Source organism: Procambarus clarkii, chromosome 38 (genome assembly GCF_040958095.1).
Source record: "Procambarus clarkii isolate CNS0578487 chromosome 38, FALCON_Pclarkii_2.0, whole genome shotgun sequence".
Taxonomy (NCBI): Eukaryota; Metazoa; Arthropoda; class Malacostraca; order Decapoda; family Cambaridae; genus Procambarus; species Procambarus clarkii.
Genome location: NC_091187.1, coordinates 41,685,068 through 41,710,669, shown reverse-complemented (window position 1 = coordinate 41,710,669; position 25,602 = coordinate 41,685,068). Strand labels below are relative to the sequence as shown.

The window sequence follows — 25,602 nt, the reverse complement described above, 5'->3', positions numbered from 1 at the left end:
CCCACCCTTCTTACTCCTGCCCACCCTCCTTACTCCTGCCTATCCTCCTCCTTACTCCTGCCTATCCTCCTTACTCCTGCCCACCCTCCTTACTCCTGCCCACCCTCCTTACTCCTGCCCACCCTCCTTACTCCTGCCCACCCTCCTTACTCCTGCCCACCCTCCTTACTCCTGCCTATCCTCCTCCTTACTCCTGTCCACCCTCCTTACTCATGCCCACCCTCTTTACTCCTGCCTACCCTCCTTACTCCTGCCCACCCTCCTTATTCCTGCCCACCCTTCTTACTCCTGCCCACCCTCCTTACTCCTGCCCACCCTCCTTACTCCTGCCCACCCTCCTTACTCCTGCCCACCCTCCTTACTCCTGCCCACCCTCCTTACTCCTGCCCACCCTCCTTACTCCTGCTCAAAGCACAATACCTAAAAAAAATATTAAATTTTTGTAAATATGTACTATGTTTTGGTAGGAAAATTTTAGTCATAGAAACCTTAAATTTGTTTTATTTTGCCTTAATAGGTAATACTGCTTCCAGTCTCTGCTCGGCTACCCAGGACGATAGCAAACACAACTTCTGCCCATTAATGATGGTAAGGACAATTTTATTCTTACTGTACTACCAGTGTGTGTGTTTATCATGTTGATGTCGATATCCAGGGATGGTGAGTGTATTAATCATGGCGTTGTCATCAACCAGTGATGGTGAGCTTATTAAGGGGCCTGGTGCATGGGCACCAAAACTTCCTTATACGCACTCAATTTGTTTTGTGCATAATCCTCATGGCAAATGCTCCAATTGTTCCTTATAAATCAACATCACAACATGAACGAAAAAAGTAAACAAAAAAATCACAATATCATATTGCTATAAATATTTTACAATGTCACCAATTGTTATTTTATTCATTATGATCTCAGAATGGCTTACAACGTTCAATTGCTAGTGAGAAAATTATTGTTTTGGAGTATAGTTTACTGCAAAACATTTTTTGAATGGGGCCATCCAAATATGTGCCAAATTTATACGCAAAATATTTCTAGGATTCACTAGGAACCTTATCACTAAGAACTTTGCACATAATATGAAAAAATGATGAGAATCGGTCAGAAACTGAATTTTTTATTAAGTCTCAAAGATGAAAATGTTTTTCACGGAGAAAAAGGCATTTAAAGTTCTCGACAATGAATATAGTACTTCTAATTTATGACATATCTTTTAGGTTATAATTAAGATTGCTTGGCATTCGTATTCGAATATGTGAAAGTTGTAGGTCAATATGTGTTGAAATGAAGTCATGAAAAATTTCGCTCCCCTCCCCTGGTCGACGACCGGGCCGCGGGGACACTAAGCCCCGGAAGCACCTCAAGGTAGCCCCCCCCCCCCAAAAAAAAAAGTAGGGATAATTGAAAAACAGACACTGTCCCCCTTAACCCTCAAACTGCTAGGGGCCCAAATGGAATTCACACCCACAGGTGCAACAAAAAAAATCCAAAAAATTCTTTTGTCTTATAGAAGTGTTCATTTTTGTTTCCTGATCACGGAAAAAAATAACAAAAAAATCGTAGGTGGCATATTTTAGCCGCAATAGGGTAGGGAAGTGTGGCAAAAAAAGGACGTTGACAGAGCCTTCGCCAGATGAGGTCTACTCCGCCCGAGCTGTCAGACGGCAGTTGTCACAAATATATTATTATCCAATTATTTCAATGTCTCTGATTGATTTTTTTCTTAGTTTTTTTACAGTAATATTATTCCATACAGTGAATTGTGGTATATTTATATTATAAAATGTGTGAACCATCGCTGTACTCAAAATTATGGTGTGCATATTAGTGATTCAATTATTATGTTCATAAAACAATAAACAAATAGTTTTGCTGTTGTTACACTATATACACAGGTTATATATAAGTATCTGCATGTTTTGTTCACCATAACCAACTACTAAGTTGGTCTTGTGAGTCGAAAAGCAACGAAGAGTGACCGCCAAACACCAGCGAGCCACTCCCTCCTTCAACACCACCTCACTCACCCTCATTCTCCTCCCACAATACTGTTTTTGCATTTATTCACTATACACAGACGTTATATATACGTATTTACATGTTTTGTTCACCATAACTGTACAACTAAGCTTGTATGGTGAGTAAAGGCACAAAGACGTAGCTACTCCCACAGTCAGCTGATCGGCGGCCGCCCTCAAGGCCAAACGCACTAATATTTCTCCTCCAACAATATTGTTTGTGGTGTTATTACGCTCTATACACACATTATATATAAGTATCTACCTGTTTTATTCACCATACCTGTACAAATAAGCTGGTATGGTGCCCAAAGATCATAGTGGCCTTCAGTAAACAACATGCCAAGTCGTGCAGACGACGCTCCTCCCTCGCCAAAATGGCGGCTCCCAACCTACTCCTCTCGCTGTTATCTCACACTATACACACATTATATATAAGTATCTACATTTGTGTTCACCATAGCGAACCAGTAAGCTGGTATAGTGAGTGCAGTCAATAAATGGTGGCCACACACAGTCAGAAGACTATGCCACAACCCTCCCTCCACAGCCTAACTCCTCCCTCCATGGAGCACAGCGCTAAATATCACCACAATCCTGCTATTATCAGAATCCTGGTCAGTTTTATCACAGTCAGGGGGCTTCAGTAATACTATCACTGCTAAATAATAGCAGCATCATATATATTATGGCATTTGTAGGCGATGCTGTGGTCACAAGCTGAACAGCGGTGCTGTGAGCTCGTGCTGCGTGCGCCAGCCTTGGTGGCTTGCTCAATACTGACGCTGTAACACCCAAGAATGTTGGCCTGGATTTTTTTTCTAGGTGGCATCTGGCAACTATCAGTCGTGGCTGTACTATAGCTGCCCCTATCCCAGGCGGGGCATTTAAATTATAGCTCTAGACAAGAAATCATATATATATGATGTGCGCGGTTTCGGTTTTGTCACTGATATCATTTATATATGATATGCGCGGTTTCGGTTTTGTCACTGATATCATTTTCATATGATATGCGTGGTTTGAGGGTTAAATGAGATTGGGTGGATATAAATAGGAACGGCCTCATATGGGCCAAAAGGCCTTCTGCAGTTACCTTCATTCTTATGGTCTTATGATATAACGAAACATATATATATATATATATATATATATATATATATATATATATATATATATATATATATATATATATATATATATATATATATATGTCGTACCTAGTAGCCAGAACTCACTTCTATGCCTACTATGCAAGGCCCAATTTGCCTAATAAGCCAAGTTTTCATGAAATAATTGTTTTTCGACTACCTAACCTACCTAACCTAACCTAACCTAACTTTTTCGGCTACCTAACCTAACCTAACCTATAAAGATGGGTTAGGTTAGGTTAGGTAGGGTTGGTTAGGTTCGGTCATATATCTACGTTAATTTTAACTCTAATAAAAAAAAATTACCTCATACATAATGAAATGGGTAGCTTTATCATTTCATAAGAAAAAAATTAGAGAAAATATATTACTTCAGAAAAACTTGGCTTATTAGGCAAATCGGGCCTTGCATAGTAGGCTGAGAAGTGCGTTCTGGCTACTAGGTACGACATATATATATATATATATATATATATATATATATATATATATATATATATATGTCGTACCTAGTAACCAGAACTCACTTCTCAGCCTACTATGCAAGGCCCGATTTGCCTAATAAGCCAAGTTTTCATGAATTAATTGTTTTTCGACTACCAAACCTACCTAACCTAACCTAACCTAACATTTTCGGCTACCTAACCTAATCTAACCTATAAAGATAGGTTAGGTTAGGTTAGGTAGGGTTGGTTAGGTTCGGTCATATATCTACGTTAATTTTAACTCCAATAAAAAAAAATTGACCTCATACATAATGAAATGGGTAGCTTTATCATTTCATAAGAAAAAAATTAGAGAAAATATATTATTTCAGGAAAACTTGGCTTATTAGGCAAATCGGGTCTTGCATAGTAGGCTGAGTAGTGAGTTCTGGCTACTAGGTACGACATATATATATATATATATATATATATATATATATATATATATATATATATATATATATATATATATATATATATATATATATATATATATATATATATATATATATATAAGGGAAGCAATATATATATATAAGGGAAGCAATCCTCACTGCAGTCCAGGAACATTGCCCAAGCATTCTCCCGTTTGTGTCAGCAGGCTACAGCAAAGACTCAACCCTCCTGTTTGGCAAACATGAAGTCACCTCAGCAGAGGGAATTCAACAGGGTGACCCACTTGCACCGTTCCTCTTTTGCATAGCGGTTCGAGAAATTACAACCAGACTGTCCAGCGAGCTCAACATCTGGTTCCTGGATGATGGCACTCTGGCAGGCACACAAGATTCCCTGCTAGAAGACTTACAGCTGGTGAAGACACGGGGGGAGTCCATGGGTCTCGTTCTTAGCCCCTCCAAGTGCGAAATTATTGCATCTAGTGAAGTATTCATTAGAGCAGTGAAATCAGTTCTACCAGAAGCCTCAGTCGTTAAACCTACCGACAGCACACTACTCGGAGCACCTCTGGGCCACAATGCCATTGCTGCAGTCCTTGACGAAAAGTTTAGACACCTAAAGAGGATGGAAGAGAGAATTGGGGACTTGGACTCCCACGATGCCCTCTACCTTCTCACAAAGTGCCTTACCCTGCCCAGGCTAACATACTTCTTAAGGTGTGCACCAACTTTTGGCAACCCACTTCTAAATCAATATGATGAGCTCCTCAGGTCAATATTCAGGAAGGCGCTCAACCTAGATTTAGATGACAGTCAGTGGGACCAAGCAACACTACCAGTGAGATTTGGAGGGATAGGCATACGAAAGGCAACTGAGGTAGCACTTCCAGCATTCTTATCCTCATGTACAGCAGCCAACGAATTGGTAGGGCAGATCCTACCAGAGCGTATGAGAGAGACAGCGGGAACTCATGATCAAACGTTCATCGAAGCAGCCAGACAATGGGACACCATTGCACACCCTCAACCCCGACCACAAGTCCCAAAAGACCACAAGCAGGCCCACTGGGATAGCCCCATAATGGAAAAGACTGTCACAGCAATGATTGACAACGCTGATGCTGAAAACAAAGCCCGCCTCCTAGCGGTAACAGCACCCCACGCCGGGGATTTTTTATTTGCTGTGCCCAATGCAGCCCTGGGAACTCGCCTCAGTCATGACGCTCTCCGCATTGGAGTTGCCCTTCGCCTTGCCGCCCCCATCCTCACCGAACATAGGTGCATCTGCGGAACTGCGATGGCAGACCAATATGGTCGTCATGGTCTGGTATGTCGTAAATCACAGGGTAAAATTGCAAGACATGAAGAAGTCAACGACATCATCAAGAGGAGCCTCGCCACAGCCCGCTGCCCGGCACAAAGAGAACCACACTTATCCAGACCTAACGACCCTCAGAAGCGCCCTGATGGGGTCACCTTGCTACCTTGGAAGGATGGTAAGCAAGTGGTATGGGACTACACGTGCGCTGCCACACTGGCCAGTACCTACCTCCACTACAGCACACGTGAAAGCGGTGGTGCTGCTTCTTTCAGGGAATCGCAGAAAATTATTAAATACAGAGGTCTAGCACACTGCTACAGCTTTGTTCCGATCGGCTCGGAGACCCTCGGTTCGTGGGGAAAATGTGCATTGAAGTTCCTGAAGGAATTGGGGGACAAACTGATCAGCGCTACAAAAGACCAGAGAGCAAAAAGTTTCTTGTTCCAGCGCCTCAGTGTTGCGATTCAGAGGGGAAATGCCTGTTGCGTCTTGGGCACTAGTCCAACTTCACAGGAATTCGAAGAAGTGTTTGACTTGCAACAATGATCGAACCCGTCTGTGACATTCATCAATGTTTCCCATTGTTGTGTTCTTCAAGAGATCCATAACCTTTAAGCACCTTTTTGCATTATTATTTTTGTATCAACCCATGTATATCTTGTAACCATCAAATGCATAATAAAGCACAAAAAATATTCAAGGAAGGGGGTGGTAGGAGAAAAGCACACAGAAACTGTATTGGAGGGGATCTAAACATTCCCTCTAATGCGTTATGCGTGGTTTCCTCCGAGGCTATGGGTCCCCCTTCTTCCAGCTAGAGGTGGTACTATATATATATATATATATATATATATATATATATATATATATATATATATATATATATATATATATATATATATATATATATTGCAATAACTTTATTACCCATTTATTAGTGATAAGGCTCTCATCTGGTCCTCATTCATGAATGCAAGCTAAATGGACAAAGAGATTAGTGTTTGAACTCTGCAAATAAATCTGCCCAAAAAAATCAAAGTCACAACTTTAGCCATGTGTGGATGATTAACATGTTGACCAATTTTGTTCAGACTTCACATGCTTAGTGCCGGGTATGTATTCTCCAAGATGTAGAAGTCACAACAAAATCCACATAGAAACAAAAGAGAAAAAAAATTAAAAAAAAGTAGTTGTCGTATTTTTGTATAAAGGGGCATAAGAAATATTTCCATTGGGTAATGTATTTATATGATTCATAGTAGAATACAGCATAATAACATACTAACTCATTAAAATTGTATTGTATTGTATTGTATTGTATTATGTGTGAAATCTGGCCCTTTAGGTGACACCAGTGGCATATCCACTTTGTCGACCCTCTTTACTACTACTCATTTTCTTTGTGTGGCAGACAGGTGCTTGCATCTCTTTATCCCTGATTTCCAGATAATAGGAGGTGTTATTGTTGTTATCAGAACTGGTTGTCGCCAGATGCGCACGCATTTATAAAAAAATAAATTGTAAAAAATCCATTTTTTAACATATTGGGATGAAATTTTCATGACACTGATGCCAAATAAAAGAAGATTTTTAGAAATTTTTCACTATTTTTCATATTTGGAAAAGTCTCCACATGCACTGGGTCCCTTAATTATGATGTTGCCATTAACTAGTGATGGTAAATGTATTAACTGTTAAACTGCACAACATGTCATATTACGTGTTGAGTAAGTTACGCAAAAGTGCGCAACACATCATATGACGTGATGGAGTATCACATAACATTTGAATGGCCAGTGGGGTAGAGGGGGGGGGGCCATACCCTGTCCAGGGGCTATAGTAAACAGCCGCCATTTTGTACAAAAATCCAGCTCTCGCCACTAATGTATGGGAGGCCTCAGTTACCCAGCAGTCACCATGGCGAGCGCATGGCCAAATGCCTCCGAGGCACGCACCACGCGATCACTTACCCAAGAGCAAATAACTAGTGATTTTTTTTTCTGATGATGAGGAAAGTGATTATGATGACTCTGACATTGATAAGGACTACACACAAATGACCGATGATAGTAGCACAGACAGTGAATATGAGATACAGCCTGCTGCCATGGCAAGGCTTACACGCTTACCAGTGCCGGCTCACCCAGTGTCTACTCCAATTCACCCACGACCACACAGTTCATGTGCTTATTTAGAGTATGAGGATATTTTGGGCAACGAGTCAGAGGAAGGTGACTCTCTTTCTGGTTTTAATGAAGTGGATTCAGAGCATAGTATTACCACGCCTGTCGCTAGTGCCAGTGGTGTTACTGTACCAAGCAAAATTTTGTTGCGTCAGCAGCGTCTCGCCCAGCCAAGCGCCGCCGCATGGCACCACATGAGGAATCAAGACCCTCATGTTCACGTGGTTTTACCTCACGTTCACGTAGCACCCGTACTTTGTGTAGACAGGCTTCAGCTCCTGGTCCACGGTGTGCAACGATTCCTCGCCGTGATGCCGCTGTTTCGTCTCAGCGGCACCAGGTGTACACCTGGTGTACGGGTTAAACTTGTGATCACAGCATCGCCTAAAAATGTCAAAATATATATGTAACTGCCATTACTTGTGATGATAGTATTCGTTAAGGTGAGCACAAATGTAGATACTTTTGTATAATATGTGCATATAGTGTAATAACAGCATAAATATTTTTTTATTGTTTAAGCACTGCACTGCACAATGCACCTTGAGGCTCTAGATTGGTGGTGCGCAAGGCGTCTCAGGGCGCTCGTAGGTATAGCGTAGCATTCAAAGCTCTCGCTGCTACATGGGATTGACATCAGCTTCCTCGGGGCTTTCGTAAACAGACGCCATATAAAAAAAATCATGGGCAACATTCCGAGTATGAGAGCCTCAGTACTGAGTGAGCAACTAAGGCTGGCGCTCACACTATGAGCTAAATGCACTTTTGTTCAGCTTGTTACCACAGCATCACCTAAAAATGTTAAAATATATATATATAACTGGTATTATTTAGCCATGATAGTATTACAGAAGAGCCTGACTGTGATAGAGACTGTGCAATGTTCAGATATCAGTGAATCAATGCTGTTCAAGATGTTCACAGCACTAGCCACAGCACACTGCCATTATTTCATCCATGTAAGAATCTATAAACGACTTCTAAGTTCCTTAGAAAATAAAAACCATGTGGAAAATTATTCCTTTACAGGATATAGTGACCAGGATTCTGATAATAGCAGGATTGTGGTGAGAATTAGCGATGTGAGTAGTATGGTGGAAGGAGTAATCTTGGTGAGGAGGGAGGGAGAGGAGGCGTTGCCTGCTGGTTGTGTGGCAACATGGTATTGTCTGGACTCATCATACCAGCTTAGTAGTTCGTTATGGTGAACACAAATGTACATACTTAAATATAACGTGTGTATATAGTGTATAACAGCAAAAGAGTATAATGGGAGGAACCATTTTGGTGAGGAAGGTAGCATCTTCTGCTGTGTGACTTGTCAAGCAGTTTTTTGTTGCCATTATGTTGTTTGGACATCATATCAGCTTAGTTGTTGTTACGGTGAACAAAACGTGTAGATACTTTTATATAACATGTTTATATAACCTATTATAGGTATAGGTTAAGTAATAATTGTAATAATTATTACTTAACCTATTATAGGTATAGGTTAAGAAATAATTGTAATTACGAAGCAATAAGGTGCTTATCTTAACATACTAAGAAGGTTAGGTAAGGTCAGTATTTTCTATGAAGCTTTTCAAGGTAAACTAGTATGTTTAGTATGTCACATATGCACGTATTAAATAAGTCAATATTGACTGTAAGAAAGTGCGAGAAATGGTTGGGGTGTGGCAGGGCTGGCTTGTTTTTTGAACTCACCATACCAACTTAGTGGTTCGTTATAGTGAACACATATGTAGATAGGTATATACAATGTATGTATATATAGTAATAACAGCAAAAACACTGATTTATCATAGAATATATAATATATATGTCACATACATGAGCCCCATAATTTTGAGCAAAGAAATGTTCCACACATTGAACTATACAAATTCCACAAATTACACACTTTTGAAAATATATTACAGCAAAAAGCAGAGAAAAAACGAATGAGAAACATCAAAATACAGTAATTATGAAACTTTATTTTCACGGTAACTGCTGTCCTATGGGGTGACGGGGTCAAGTGACCCCGAGCACTCCATCGCTCAGCACCCGTAATTTGCTCAACTTCCCAGCTCCATCACAGCTAAAGTATGTCACATACAATATTTTTTTTTATGTTTCCCGTAATCAGAGGCTTCATTTTAATTAACAATATAAGAAGAAACAAAAAATTTTGGGAAAGAATTTATTTTTGACACACCACAGGGGTGTCATATTTTAATGCAGAGCAGTGCAGTGGTTAATGAACATAATAACTGAATCACTATGTACATGATACTTTTGAGTATAGCGATAGTTCACATATTTTATTATATAAATATACCATACTACACTATTAGCTGTGCAGGTGAGAGCTGTGTACTACAGTACACAGCTCTCACCTGCCCTGCCATGCCGGAGTAGGCCATCACCATCAGTGGAACAACACAAATGAACATTTGTATGTTCCACTGAACATTTAGTGCCGAATGGAATTCGTTCAGACTGGAAATTCATTAGAATGGAGTTCGTTAGCGTGAGAATGCACTGTATTTGAAAAAAAAAAATGCAAGAGTAGAGAAGTGATTGCAAATATTATTCAGGAGATAATTAAGTAATAAAATTTAGCAGATATAAAATTAAAAATAATAAACAATAGAACTGGGAAGTTAGATAATTAATCAAATTAAGATTTCATAAGTAAACAAATTGAGATTCAAATAATTAATCTACTGGAATACAAATAATTAGCTAAGTTAAGAATTAGAATAATATTAGTAATATGGTAATATTACCATAAATCATATGGTAATATTACAAGCTGGGCAAGTCTATGTAATATAAACAGGCCAAAAAAAAAGAGAGGAAAACAAAATGAGAATTAGACAATTAAATTAAGATTATGAATAAATATATAGATTCGGATTCAAAATAAATAATAAAAAAGGATACAGATAATTAATCAAATTAAAAATTCAGTAATCTCTTAAGATTGTAGTACAGTAATATCATATGGTAATAAGACAAGCTGAATAAGGGTAAGCAATAGAAACAGACATGTATGGGCTGGAGACACTGATGTACTTAAAGTTTAACCCCTCAACTGCTCGGCTTCCAAATATGACAACCAGTGCGCACGAAATAAATTCTCTGGAAAAAATTATTTTTTGTTTTCAAAGTGTCAAAAACACTTCCCTGAATATTGGTATAGTAACAGAAATTCTAAATTGTACTTTGGCTGCTATGGGGTCCGTAAGTTGGTGCTTGACGTCATCATTCCCCGTTTGCCCATTGCGTACACTCCCGGGGCAGGATGTGCGCGCTGCCGCGAATATATATTTTTTTAATTTTTTGTGCATAGTTCCAAATATAATTTATTTGTTTTTACATGCCAATCCTATGTATAATGAGCAAGTACACTATATTATGGCAGTAGAACATCTGTACTGTTCGTAAACACTGTTACGTGCATCACAAAAGTGTTCACTTATCCTGCACATATTTGCAATGTATCATGATAATATATTTATATTTACACTCTGTATACACACTATACAGTATCACACACTATATACATACACCATAAACACACTCAGTACTCTGTGAATGTGTGATATGCTGCGAAACAGCCAACGGGGCACAGTGGCACCTTTCACTCCACGCACCAGGTACTGATGCATCTTCGCTTTTGTTCTCTGCGAGTAGTGTTCCTGCATACTATACACGCATGTTTACCCTTCTCCCGTGATGCTGAGCCTGGCATATACTCGAGCATATGTACTCCGAAGTTCTCGTTATCCCACAGTTTGTCTGGAGCTGTGTGTGGCAATGTTGCTTGCACCCCACACAGTGCAACGGAGCCCTCCTTGCCATACTTTACTAGCAGCTGTGACACAACACCAGCACTGAATGTACGTATTGGCGGTTCCCTGCCAGATTTTACCAGGTACATATTGAAGCAGTTGAGCACTGCAACATCTATTAGGTGGGAGAACTTTTTCGTCCACTTCACAGACTTGCACACGCACTCCACTGCACCAAGCATCATGTCTCATTTATCGACGAGGCGCATGTTCACGTTATAGTCTATGACACAGTCTGGTTTATACATGGGGAAGCGCACTTGAAAGTGGACTTTGCCACTGTCCAACATGGTACTGGTGTGAATTGCGTTCACACCAGTACCAACATGGTACTGGTGTGAACTGCGTGGCTTCTGCAAAAATTCCCCTACAATTAAACACTGTTTTGTGCGAGATGGTAAAATTATAGCTAGGAGGACTGACACTGGAAAAACCTATTCAATAACCACAGAAGCTCACCTTAATTCTTTCCTCAGTGACTGTGGGATAGCTGCTGTATAGCCTGAATTCAGATTATAATCTCATATAACTACCTTTATGTACTCTAGCTCTGCCTTTCCCTTCAAAAGGTTTTAACTTTAGTTAAAAAAAAAAAAAGAATAATATTGTCATCTTTATTATTGTCTTTTTTTCTTTTTACTCCCATGTTCCATAGTACACTGGCTTTGCCTGTGTCCTCTAGTATTAACTTCATTATCCAGTGTTCCTGAGTGTATCTCTAATTAAACTACCTCAGTTTGTTTTAGTGTAACTTTAGTATTCAATTATAGTGTACTTATAATAGTATAGTAAGCAAGCTTATTATCTTATAGATTTCATAATTGTTTTTTTTACTTTTTTGGTCATCTATTGTTATTAATTATTCTAGTTAATTTTTTACATTCCTAGTTCCCATTAAGTTTTTTTTCTTTTTACTTAAAATTACCATTAAGTTTATTTTACTTTAGAATTTTTAATCTACTTTTTTCTTTGTTTTCTATTTTGTAATTTGCCATTGTTACCTTGTTTTCCTGCAATCAGCCTTTTTATGCAAACAGAACATTTTTATGCAAACAAACAGACAAGTATAGACCCAGAACTAAACCTCTTATCCACTATCTATGACAATCATCACTTCAATGATCAAAATTGCAGATATTTTACAGCACATTATGTAAACAATGTATTAACAGATAATCTCAATATCTCTGTAATCAACTTTAACGTTAGATCCCTAGGTAAACACTTCGATGATGTTAGTGCCTTGATTGAAACTATTGACAACAAATTCTCTTATATTATACTTACTGAAACGTGGTTGAAAGAGGATAATACTCAACTCTTTAACATGCCTAACTACTCGGCAATTCACAACTGTCGTCAAATGCAGAGAGGTGGTGGTACTGCTCTTTACTACCACCAAGAACTAACATGCTTAAAAATAATTAGAACTAGAGACTGCTGTGGGGAGTATATCTTCGCCAGTTTCAGAGTCAAGGGTGCCGAGTCTGTCCTGTCTGTGGGTGCAGTCTATAGAATTCCTAACACTGATGTGTCTGAATTCAACTCAAACCTTAGAAATCTAATACTAGATAACAGATTGAACAAAAACCATCTAATTATCGCAGGGGACTTTAATATTGACCTCTGCGAGCCTGAACACCCTACTGCTGTTAGCTTCCTCAACTGTATGAATTCCTGCTTCCTCATACCCTTAATCACTAGACCAACTAGAATCACTGATAGTACTGCTACGACTCTAGATCACATCTGGACCAACATAACCTCTCCGCTTACTTCAGGTATAATCACCGATAGCACTACAGACCATTACCCCACATTTCTCTTAACTAACATTAGCAAACCACCTCTAGAGACAAGGGAGTTAAGCTTTAGGCTGCACAATGAAACTGCTATAAACAATTTTATAACTGCTGCTGATAATGTCAACTGGGAGTCCGAGTTAGGTAACATAGGGGACATCAACCTAGCAGTGAAATCTTTTCTACAAACAACTCTTAGCCTTTATAACACCCACTGTCCTATGCTTACAAAACAAGTCACAAGCAAAAGACTTAACAATCCTTGGCTTACAAAGGGAATACTTAAATCCATTAACAAAAAACACGAACTTGAGAAGAAGTATAGGCTAGGAACAGTCTCCAAAGAATTCTTAAAGAATTACTCGTTATTGCTATCTAAAATAATTAGACGAGCCAAAACTAAATACTATGAAGATAAATTTACCCAAATAAAGAGCAACATTAAAAAAAACTTGGAGCACAATTTCACAAATATTGGGATCAAAGAAGATTTTAAATAACAAACCAACACTCCTTTCCAATAACGTTGGTCAGCTTTCAGCCTCTGATTCTGCTATTGAGTTCAATAGGTTCTTCTCTTCCATTGGGTCATCCCTTGCAAATGATATTCCATCTTCCTGTACTGATGTTAAGGACTGTCTTACAGGTAACTATCCACAGTCTCTGTACCTAAAGCCTACTAGTTCCACTGATGTCAATGAAATAATCCTTTCCCTTAAAACCAAGTCTAGTGCCCTCGAGGAGATACCAACTTTAATTTACAAAAAAGCCTCCAGATCTCTAGCCCCTGCTATTGCATTGCTCTTCAACAAGTCACTTGAACTCCAAACCTTTCCTGACATTCTAAAAAAAGCAAGAGTAACCCCTGTCTACAAATGTGGTGATCTCACTGATGTTAACAACTACAGACCTATATCAATCCTGCCTAACTTGTCAAAAATATTCGAAAAGCTAATCTACAAGCAGCTTTACTCTTTTCTAGCCAAACACAATATACTTAGCTCTTGTCAATATGGCTTCAGACCCAAAAAAAGCACTAACGATGCACTTATTAGTATGATTAACTTAATTCACGCAGCTCTTGATAAAAAGGAGTTTCCTGTTGGGTTATTTGTGGACCTGCGTAAGGCTTTTGACACTGTCAACCATCAAAACCTTCTTCTTAAATTACATCATTATGGAGTCAGAGGACACTCCCTGCAATACCTCAAATCTTATCTTACTGACAGGCTCCAGTATGTTTCTGTGAATAATACAATTTCTCCCACCCTACCCATCAACATTGGTGTTCCTCAGGGCAGCATGCTTGGCCCTCTCCTCTTTCTCATCTACATTAATGACCTTCCAAATGCCTCCCAACACCTCAAACCAATTCTATTTGCTGACGACACAACCTTCATTTACTCCAGTCCTGACCCCCTTGCTCTAAATGCCACAGTAAATACTGAGCTAGAGAAAGTCCATCTTTGGCTAACTGCCAACAAACTCACCCTTAACATTGACAAAACGTTTTATATTCTGTTTGGCAATAAATCCTCTAATCAGATAAATCTCAAAATAAACAATACCCAAATTTGTAACAAATTAGATGGCAAATTCCTTGGCGTTCTCATCGACCACAAGCTGAATTTCCGGGGTCACATTCTAAATATATCAAAAAAAGTTTCAAAAACTGTTGGCATTCTTTCTATGATCAGATATTATGTACCCCGCCCTGCCCTGGTTACTCTCTATTACTCCCTCATCTATCCATACCTCAACTATGGTATTTGTGCTTGGGGTTCTACTACCCAAAATCATTTACGTCCTCTCATTACCCAACACAAAGCTGCTATTAGGACAATATCCAACTCTGGCCCCAGACATCACTCGGTACCCTTACTCAAATCTCTGAATATGTTAGATATTAAGTCACTGCACATTCTCTCTTGTGTATTATACATATACAAAACGCTGAACTGTAATGCCAATCCTGACCTCAAAAGCTTCATTGAAGGTTGTAACAGAACCCATGAGCACCACACCAGGAATAAATACAGTTTTGATATTCCTAGAGTACGACTTAATCAAACTAGAAATGCTCTACAAATCAAGGGACCCAGAATGTGGAATGACCTTCCCAACCATGTTAAAGACTGTACCTCTCTCAACCAGTTTAAGATAAAAACTAAACACTACCTAATAAATTCCCTGTAACCCACCTCACTCCTTTATTGTCAACCCATGTCTGTTATTTTATTATTATTATTTTTTTTTTAATCAACACTGTTTGTCAACCTATTGTATTTGTGCTGCTTTTTCAGTCATGTTCCCCCTTTTTTTTATCTTTATTTGTATTTGTTTTCAACACTTTTTATTCTTTATGCTCAATTAGTATTAAGTTCTAGATATTAATGTTTTTCTTGCCCGAAACGCATTGCGTAATAGTGGCTTTAGGCATTGTATGTACTAGCTCTATCTATATATCAATCCATTAATGTAACATCAATTGTATGTATGTACCTTACCTGAATAAACATATTTATTTATATTTATTTATAATTGTTGTCAGCATATTCACCTTACATCTGTCCTTCCACCGCACTGATAACGTATTGTCACACTTACGCAACCGGCAATCACCCACTGAAATACCAATGCCAGACACTGGCATTTCCCTCCTGTGGGCCTTCACAGTGCCACATATGCCAGTGTTGTGGGCAAGGAGGTATCTGGTCAACAAAGGCCTTGTATAGTAGTTGTCGGTGAACAGGATATGCCCCTTGTTCAGCAACGGTTCCATGAGGGTTTTTACGACACTGCCGGAGAACCCGCGTGGATCTTTAACTGGTATGTCGACGTCTGCACCTGAATACAGAATCATGTACATGACGATACTAGTTTCACAGTCGCATAGCATGAAAAACTTTAGTCCAAATCAGTACCGCTTTGATGGGATGTACTGCTTGAACGCAAGTCGCCCCTTGAAGAGTACAAGCGATTCATCAATCATTACATTCTGTCCTAGTACAAAATAGTGACAGAACTTGCCTCTCATGTCACTGAAAACCTTCCGCACCTTCTAAAGTCTGTCGTGTCTTTCCTCATTTGCATTATTTTCAAAGAGCAGGCACCTGAGAATCAACAGGAACCTATCACGTGACATGTATCTGTTGAACACTGGGGATGGAACAAGGCAGTCTTTGCTCCAATAATCCTGGATGACGTGTTTCGTGGTATTTCATCATCATGTTCACTGCGAGAAACACGTACATTTCGTCAATTGTGGAGTCCTTCCATTGTGTCAGGTGAGAGGCAGGTAAAATGCCGGCGTTTTTGAGGCTGTGAGCGTATCTGTTTGTCGCAGTCACAAGATGGGTCATGAATTCATTATCGATATATGCCAAGAAATAGTCTATTTCAGTCATATCGTCACCTGAATACGGAATAATGATGTCATTCCAGTATCGGTACCTTCAAAAGTTGGTATTTGTGGGAGTAATGTTTCACAATCCTCCCACACAAGCAAACCTGTGGGTTTGGTTTTGGCGCCAACACCTCCACGAGCACCAAAAACACGGCTCCGTCGTCTTGTGCTCGAGCTGTGTGTAGGTATGGAAGGAGATGAGGCTGTTCTGCGTATCGTAGGCCTACCACGAACACCTGATGTAGAGGGAACACTGTCGTCATTGTCCTCTGGCTGCATGATACGCTGCCGCTTGTCGCAGCGTGTTGCTGGGGCAGCAAAACCCCGCCTGGTAGACATTAAAGAAAGATTTGTGTGGGACCAATAGTCAATTCATCCCTCATGTTTATGTTTGGTGAAGAGTATCACTCAGTCTCAACAATTTTGTAACGTAATCGTGTGTTCCCATAGTTAATAAGTGTAAAATAATCAGGAGTTGTTCAGTAAAACCCACATGTAAAGATTTAACCCACAGTGCATTTATTGTACAACTTAAGAACATACGAATAAAGGTAACTACAGAAGGCCTATTGGCCCATACGAGGTATCTCCTATTTAAAACAACCCAATCCCAATCATATACATGTCCAACCCACATTTGAAATAAACAAGGTGACCCCACCTCCACCACATTACGCGGTAATTGGCTCCACAAATCAACAACACTATTACCGAACCAGTATTCACCCAGGTCTTTCCTAAATCCAAACTTATCCAATTTATACCCCACTGTTTTGTGTTCTGTCTTATGTTGATACTTTTAATACCCTATTAATATCTCCATTATTATGTCCATTCATCCACTTGTAAGCCTCTATCATGTCACCCCTAACTCTTCGCCTTTCCAGTGAATGCAATTTACGCTTTATTAATCTTTCTTCATACGACAGGTTTCTAATTTGGAGGATTAACTTTGTCATCTTACTTTGGACACGTCGAAGTGAATTTATATCCATTCTAAAGTACGGTGACCAAAACTGAACTGCATAATCTAAATAGGGCCTAACCAGAGCAAGATATAGCTGAAGAACAACACCAGGTGTCTTGTTACTAACGCTTCGATTAATGAATCCCAGTGTCCAATTTGCATTATTACGAATATTTACTGTTACGGCCACTTTGGGCCAGTAACCGGGTTCTTGCTGTTATAACCTCTTCATCTATATCCAACCTCAAGTTGGTGATAAGCATTCAAGTACTGGTTGTGGTAAGTAGTAGTGCAAAGATTAAAGGGGGGGAGTGGATGAACAATACACACTTACACCTTCACCAATATATAAATACCTTCACCACTATATATATATTATAATAAAGTATTACTACACGTATTTACAATAGTGTCTTTCACTCAGGACACAATACATCAGCAGTGTTCTTGGAATCCTGGCGAATCCATTTTCCAGTATGACGAGAAAAATGGATGTTAGTGTAGTCTCTCTAGGGCAGATAGAATGCCAGTCACATAACAAACAAAAAGCAAAAAAAAAGTTAAGACTGGTATTTGTCTTCACTGAGGTAACTGTAGGATAAGACAGAGAAAACATTTAAAAATATTTTACTTAATAAAAATGACGTTAAACATATTACAAAACAAAAAATAATATCCAGGCTTGGCTCTAATACAACGTGTGCAAAACAAACAATATGAACAATCAAATTTATGTTAAGTTAATGTGCAAATAAAATATGGTGCTAAAATACTATGAGCTAGACTGCATAAACCTGTTACCACACCGAGATATGCCAACAGATCTTTGCAGTAGAGCACTCAGGAGTAATCTGAATCGTGGTGGCGGCTGGCTTCTATTTATATGGAACGACAGCCGTCCAGGTGGCGCTGGTATCGTCGATAACTAGGAACCGGCTCACTTTAACTGCTTGTTTCGGCCGGTCTCTTCCTAGAGAGATTACCGTGACACCAGGTACACTTCGTCCACACCTAATGGCAAACCACTGGCGAGTTCACCTTCACAATGGGGCCAGTCCACACACAACGTATCTTCACGATGTGCCAATACCCCATCTCCACTCTCCAGATACACACTGGCAGAGGGTTTCAGCAACACACTGACAGGGATCTCATATAGTCACATACAGGGGTAGCTAGCACCCTGGCAGAAGTCTCTAGTCGCTCACTAGCAGCACTTCTCAACAGACGCACCATTGTCCTGTCGTCTCGTAACTCTTTCTGGCCAATCCCGGGTATGTCAGGCCATACAACACTGCATACATCAGCAGCTAACATGCTGCTCTTACCGACGGCGGCCACTTAGTCCTGCCCAAGGTGAACTGCCCTCCACGACGCCATCGTCGCCCTTGTCACCTCTGTGAAGATAAAACGTCCTTAGCTAGACAGACAGTATACTAGGTGGCCCTAGGATAACACCCTTTAACCGGGAAATTGACATTGTAAATTGAAGCCACAACCTAGATGGCATTGATCTCGATACGCAACCCACCAGAGGTCATCATCATCGACCTCCTCTTCTACCTGAGGCAGGAAACCAGAACCGTTCACCGATACCACGCCATGATATATTCATAAAGGAATGTAAAGTACCAGTAGCACGAGCACTCAGCGTAATATGGAGAAAGAGCCTAGATACAGGGGAGATACCAGCAGCACTTAAATCTGCAAATATAGCTCCTTTGCACAAGGGGGGGGGGGGGAGTAAAGCCTTGGCAAAAAATTATAGGCCAGTTGCACTAACATCACACATAATAAAAGTGCTTGAAAGAGTGATTAGGAATCAAATTTCTAGTTTTATGGAAAACAATGAGTTGCACAACCCAGGACAACATGGATTTAGAACAGGAAGATCCTGTCTGTCACAGTTACTCAACCACTATGACAAAATCACAGAAGCTCTAGAAGAAAAGCAAAATGCAGATGTTGTATACACAGACTTTGCAAAGGCGTTCGACAAATGTGACCATGGGGTGATAGCACACAAAATGAGGTCAAAGGGAATAACTGGAAAAGTAGGACGCTGGATACTCAATTTCCTGTCGAACAGAACACAAAGAGTAACAGTCAATCAAATAAAATCGAGTCCAAGCAAAGTTAAAAGCTCTGTACCTCGAGGTACAGTCCTTGCACCGCTACTGTTCATTATTCTCATATCAGATATAGACAAAAACACACGTCACAGCTTCGTGTCATCCTTTGCAGATGACACAAAAATCAGCATGAAAATTACCTCTGCTGAAGACATTGAAAAATTACAAGCAGATGTCAACAAAGTTTTCGATTGGGCAGCAGAAAACAACATGATGTTTAACAGTGATAAATTTCAGGTACTCAGGTACGGCAAAAATGAGGATCTGAAACATAATACAGGGTACAAAACACAATCGAATCTTCCCATAGTAGAAAAACAGCTTGTCAAGGATTTGGGAATAATGATGTCCGACGATCTAACGTTTAGGGAGCATAACCAAGCAAATATTGCGTCAGCCAGAAAAATGATAGGATGGATTACGAGAACTTTCAAATCCAGGGATCCCATCACAATGGTTGTACTCTTCAAGTCACTTGTGTTGTCCCATCTCGAGTACTGCTCAGTACTCACTTACCCCTTCAGAGCAGAAGAGATTGCTGAAATAGAGGGAATACAGAGAACATATACGGCACGCATAGACGAGATAAATTATTGGGATCGTCTCAAAGCTCTCCAAATGTACTCTGTAGAAAGGAGACGAGAGAGATACCAAATAATATACACATGGAAAATACTGGAGGGCCATGTCCCAAATCTACACTGTAAAATAACAATGTACTAAAGTGAACGATATGGAAGAAAATGCAAGATTGAACCAGTGAAGAACAGAGGTGCCATAGGCACAATCAGAGAACACTATGAAGTTCAGAGGTCCGCGGTTGTTCAACGTCCTCCCAGCGAGCATAAGAAATATTGCCGGAACAATCGTGGACATCTTCAAGAGAAAACTGGACTGTTTTCTAAGAGAAATTCCAGATCAGCCGGGCTGTGGTGGGTATGTAGGCCTGTGGACCGCTCCAAGCAACAGCCTGGTGGACCATACTCTCACAAGTCGAGCCTGGCCTCGGGCCGGGCTTGGGGAGTAGAACAACTCCCAGAACCCCATCAAGCAGATAGTGGCACGGTCGGGTGGCTCCAGCTCTGGATTCTCTTGCTGTGCTGTGCTTGGTGTTCAGTACTGCTCTTACTGTGGATTGTGAGCTGGGAGTAATATTCACAGGTACTCGGGCTGCATGTGCTTAGGGTCACCTTCCTTGAGTGCCCTGTAAGTACTGCCCTTGGGGTTTGGGGTTACAAGTCACATTAGGGTCTACCTCTATAGTCTTTTGCTGCTTGGTAATTGACCACCCCGAGTGTTGAGGGTTTTCCTCTTTTCTTTACCTTGGGGTAAGTGGTAGTTTTTTGCACTGGTGGGGCGCGGGGTACTGCGCAGCTAATTTTCACCTATTACTGCAGCCGTCTCTGTTCCTCTTGGGTATGTTATCCTTTTGCAGGGTTTTTCTTTTTTGTGTTTTAGCCTGGTAGGGGGTCTGCCTTTGTGTCCCTAGCCCCTGTTAGTTAGGGTGTTGACTTCTTGTGTCTGGTGGTACCCCTTGTTTCGCCCCCATACGTGGATACGTCCCGGTTGTTCAGCTTTTGCAGTTTGTTTGGTAGACTTGTTAGGTGCCGGTTAGCAGTACCCCGCCTGGGCTTACCCTTAGCGATACCAGTGTAAGGGCCCCGGGAGTTCCCGAGGAGGTGCACGGGTCCGATGGATGTGACCCTGGGTCTCCTCTCACTTTGTGCACGTTTGAGGGTTGCTCTGTCCCCTTGTCTCAGGGCAACGCTCATTGTGTTTGCCACCGTCATGCTGCCTGTTGGGTTAGTGACACCTTCGACCCTGAGTCCTGCAAGCACTGTTGCTTGTTTGTGACTCAATTCACCCACTCTGATGATGATTTTCTTCGGGCACAGAGGGGTGAGGTGTTGCATGCTTCGTTAGTTGCTTCCCCGGATGCCCCCAAGGTTGCCCTGTTTTGCTTATAGTGACCCGGACTTGGGGTTGTTGGTCGCTTCGACCTTGATTCAGTCCGCACCCCTTCGTTCAGCCCCTGCTGTGGTTCATTCTGCCCCCCCCCTTCCCTTGCTTCCTGCTCCAAAGCATCTGAGGGCTTCGTAGTTGGGGCAGGGTTTAGAGGTTTCTGCTACTCGGGCAGTGTCAGGGGTTGCCCCTTCCAGGGAGTCGATGGAGGCATTCGAGTCGGTTCCTCCAGCTGTAGTACCGGGGTCTGACCAATGGGCCCCCTCTCATCCTGTTTTTCCGGCATTTTCTTGTGAGGAAGGGGCTTTGGTGGATGACTCGCTCCCGGGGCCTGATGTGAAGATTCCTAGGGTTGGGGAGGAGTTGCCTTGGGAGTTTTGGGCCCCATTGGACCCTGCCGGGGGTTTTCCAATCTTGAGCAGGGCTTGCCGTTACGGGGAGTAGGGTTTTCCTTTTCCTCCTCTGCTTACAAGTTTTTTGGGCGTCGACCCCTCCCTGGGTTCGGTTCCATATCCCTTCGGGTCAGTCGGTTCCGTCCTGCCGGTGGGTACTTTTCGCCACTTTCTCACCCTTCTTAACTTGGACATGTATTCTCCATCATGTCACAGTCTTGTTCTTCTCGTATCAGGATCCTGCATGACCATTGGTCTCGGATATTGCTAGGCCCATATGAGCCTTCATGATTTTGTTTGCTTCTCTAGGATCTCAAAGGTTTGGGGAGGTCTTCGATACTTCCCATATTTTTGGAACGTCTGGCAGCTTCCGGTGAGGCTTATCTTCAGTTCTTTATAGGACTCGTTGGTCCTCTTCAGTGCTCCTTCTTGGTTTTTGATACTATATCTAATTATTTATACCTACATCTTCTCTCCGTGCTCTGTCTCGGCGTTGATAATAATCGTTAAATACACCTAGTTGGCACCCTCCCCCACCAGGTGGGTAGCCAGGAAACTGTGTGGTTCAGACCTCATGTGTCCTGCGTATGAGCCGCGGGTGTTTGTTTTGTTTATGGACAGTGTACACAAGTGTTGGTGTTCCGCGTCCTTTTCTCTCGGGTACTTCGCCACTCTCACTCCTCTTATCTCTCCAGTCAGAGCCCAATAGATACTGGGGGGTGTTCTAGATTATGTACATGGGGAGGACACCTAGTTCTTTTCTCTGCATACGGGTGTATGACTCCGCATCCACCTCTACTCCTCGTCTTCTCCTCCTGCACATGCAACTCTGGCTGTATTCCACTAGCGATGCTCTTGGAATATTATAAGGCTATGCTGTGTCATGACACGATAGTGCATACGCTCTACAGGTGAGCTTATACGATCTGGCAACACTTTTGGCCAGGTGCTGGTTCGCGGTTCACGGAGTGTTGGGTATTGTTTGTGGCATTTTGTATGGGCCATTGCGTGCTTCTTACCGTGTCCTTTCTTTGTCAATCTGTATTGTTATTCATTACACGGTGGGGGCACAGCTCCGTCTTTCGAGTTCTTTCTTTAGTCTTTCAGTGCCTGGGTCTTTTCTTGCCTCTGGCCGCTCCTTCTTTGACTCCCACCATGCTCTCTGGACACTCGTTCATTGACCGTCGTGCAGTTCCTGGGGTTCCCTTCCATATCCATTGGATTCTCTGTGTGTATGTGTGTGTGTGTAGTAGTAGGTCCAGTTCATGACATTCCCATTGGCTCCCTCAGTCTTCTTTGTTCCTCATATTGCTTCTACTCTCTTGTCCCTAGTTGTTGGTGCTTGGACTGTCTTTAAGGTCATTTCCTATCTCTATACTACACATTGTGTTTTTTAGTATGTGCATATTGGCTATACTAATGTTTGTGCTAGGTTGGACTATGTCCATGTTCAGTTCCCTGATTTTGCACAGTTCGCGCGCTCAGATATGATCCTGTGTTCTTTCATCTTCTCCTTGTATGTCATTACCAGCTTCTGGGTTGCCCTGTATGCAGGTGGATGTAGATTCCGTTTGTCCTCTCCTGCCCCTACAGTGTCTTTTCGTTGGGTCAGGAGATGCTAGGTTTACGGCCCTGGCTCTGGCCTTTTCTTTGTGTTTCTTTCTGGACGGCATGTTTTTGTTTGCGTGCGTCGTTCTGCCTTGCCGGGGCTGGTTGCATTGCTCCTGTAGGATTCGGTGTCCCTATTTTTTGCATCGCGTCTTGCATTTCGGGTCGTGGTGCTTACTTTCTCGTTGACCTCGACCTGGGCCCTGACTCTTAGGTTTTCATCGCAATTTAGTTTTTGCTGTTTGCAGCGTCTGTGGTTCGGCGTTTTTCTGCTAGCGGCTTCATGTTGTTATCCGTTGTCGAACTTGTTGGTCCTTCAGGGGTCCTGGAGGGTTACCCCCTGGAAGGGGCATGTCTGCTCACCCGAGTTGGTTCTTTCCCGACTCGCCGGGTTGAGTTCCTGGTTTCCTGGCTTAACCCACCAGTTGACACGTTCCTCATCTCAAGATGACACTTCTCACGAGTTTCGCGACGGGACCACGGCGTCTCCGATCTCCTGAGGAGCTCGCTAGTATTGGGGAATTTTCTGTATGGCAGACGTTCCATCTGGTTCCTTGCTTGCCTTGATTTCCGGCGCTGCTTGCTCAGTGTTCGCATCCGGGGTTTTCCCGCAGCTCCGCCTCTTCCCATGCTCGGTCCGATCTGTGATGGGGCTGGTTCGGTTTCCGCCTCGAGTCTTCCAGTCTGGTATTTCTGTCTCGAGTCTCTCACCATCTGTTGGTGTTCAGGTGGCTTTGTTGATGATGTCCCACCTGTGTGCTTCGTCTCGGCAGCGGTATGTTTTTTTTTGGTGGTCCTTCCCTTTTCTTTTTGTCCCTTCGTAGGTAGGCTGCGTTTTTTTTGGTGTAGTCTTATCCTTCTTTTGTGGAGGTTCAGGACTGTCATCTTACCACATACTGTCACCTTGTCTTGTGCGGCACTGGTGGAGCTTCTCCGGTTTGCTTTGGTTTTGGTGTTCCTTCTGCACCAATTCGCGGGCTGTCTCTGGCGTGATTCACCTCCGGCCTGTTCATGTGCCGCTTGAGCCGTCCTGGTCCTTCGATTTGGGGCTTTCTCCTCTCTTCTCAGTTTCTTGTGACCCCTTCAGTTCTGGATTGGTTTTCCGAAGCTCTTTTCTTGTTAACATTGGCCTCTGGGGGTCGGGTCGGGGGAGCTTCATGCTCTCCTCCGGCACAGGGGTTTCTACTCCTTTGGTCCTTTGTGTTAGGTTGTTTGCTTGCAGCAGTCTTCTTTTCTGACAGAGATCATCAATTAACTTTGGTCAGGCCGGGGTTCATCATGTGTTGCGTCCGGTTGCAGAGCTCTGCCGTTATTTGCATGCCACAGCCTCAGTGGCCGGGGACGCGCTTTGAATTGCTCCGGTTTCCATTCTTCCCTGTTCCCAGGGGTGGGTCTCTCAGGTTTTCCACAGGGTTATTCGGTCCACCTAGCTTGTGGTCTATCTCCGTGCCCATGACGTTCGTAAGTTTGCTGCTCTTGCTGCCATCTTCGGTAACATTTCTTGGGCTGACAATCGGGCACGGGTTTTTTTGGCGGTCAAACAGGGTCCTGGCTGCATGCTACCTCATGAATGTTCTTGGGCCTAGTCAGGCCTGTGTCGCTTTGGGTCGGTGGTTGCAGCCTATTGTCTCGATTTCGTGTTGAGATGTGAGTATTGATCGACTCCCGGGTAAGTTCCTCTAGTTTTTGTCTTTGGTTAAGTAGTTCCAGGGAGCCGAAGGGGTTTCCTCCAGAAAACCAACGTTGAATGTAATGAAACGCCATTTTCTGGGTTAACCCCCGGAGGCTCCCCGTCAAACCCTCCCTCCCCTTGTTTGGCGTTTTTTCGCATGTTTTGACAGCCAGCCTAAGTTGGACAGCTCCACCCCCCCCCCTCCCGGGGAGGGTGGAGCTGCGCAGACATGCTGCACAGCTCGTATGACATCGTGCTTGATTGCTCG

At 42.1% G+C, this 25,602-nt stretch overlaps 1 protein-coding gene across 1 annotated transcript in view; it reads left to right on the top strand.

Annotated features, from left to right (window-relative positions):
• Positions 1–25,602, top strand: part of LOC138372347 (tripartite motif-containing protein 59-like) — a 52,455-nt gene that overhangs the window by 7,435 nt on the left and 19,418 nt on the right. Inside the window, exon 2 of the mRNA XM_069337628.1 lies at positions 518–588. Within this exon, the coding sequence (XP_069193729.1) occupies positions 583–588 (6 nt within the window). The 5' untranslated portion in view covers positions 518–582. The remainder of the gene's footprint in view (positions 1–517; positions 589–25,602) is intronic.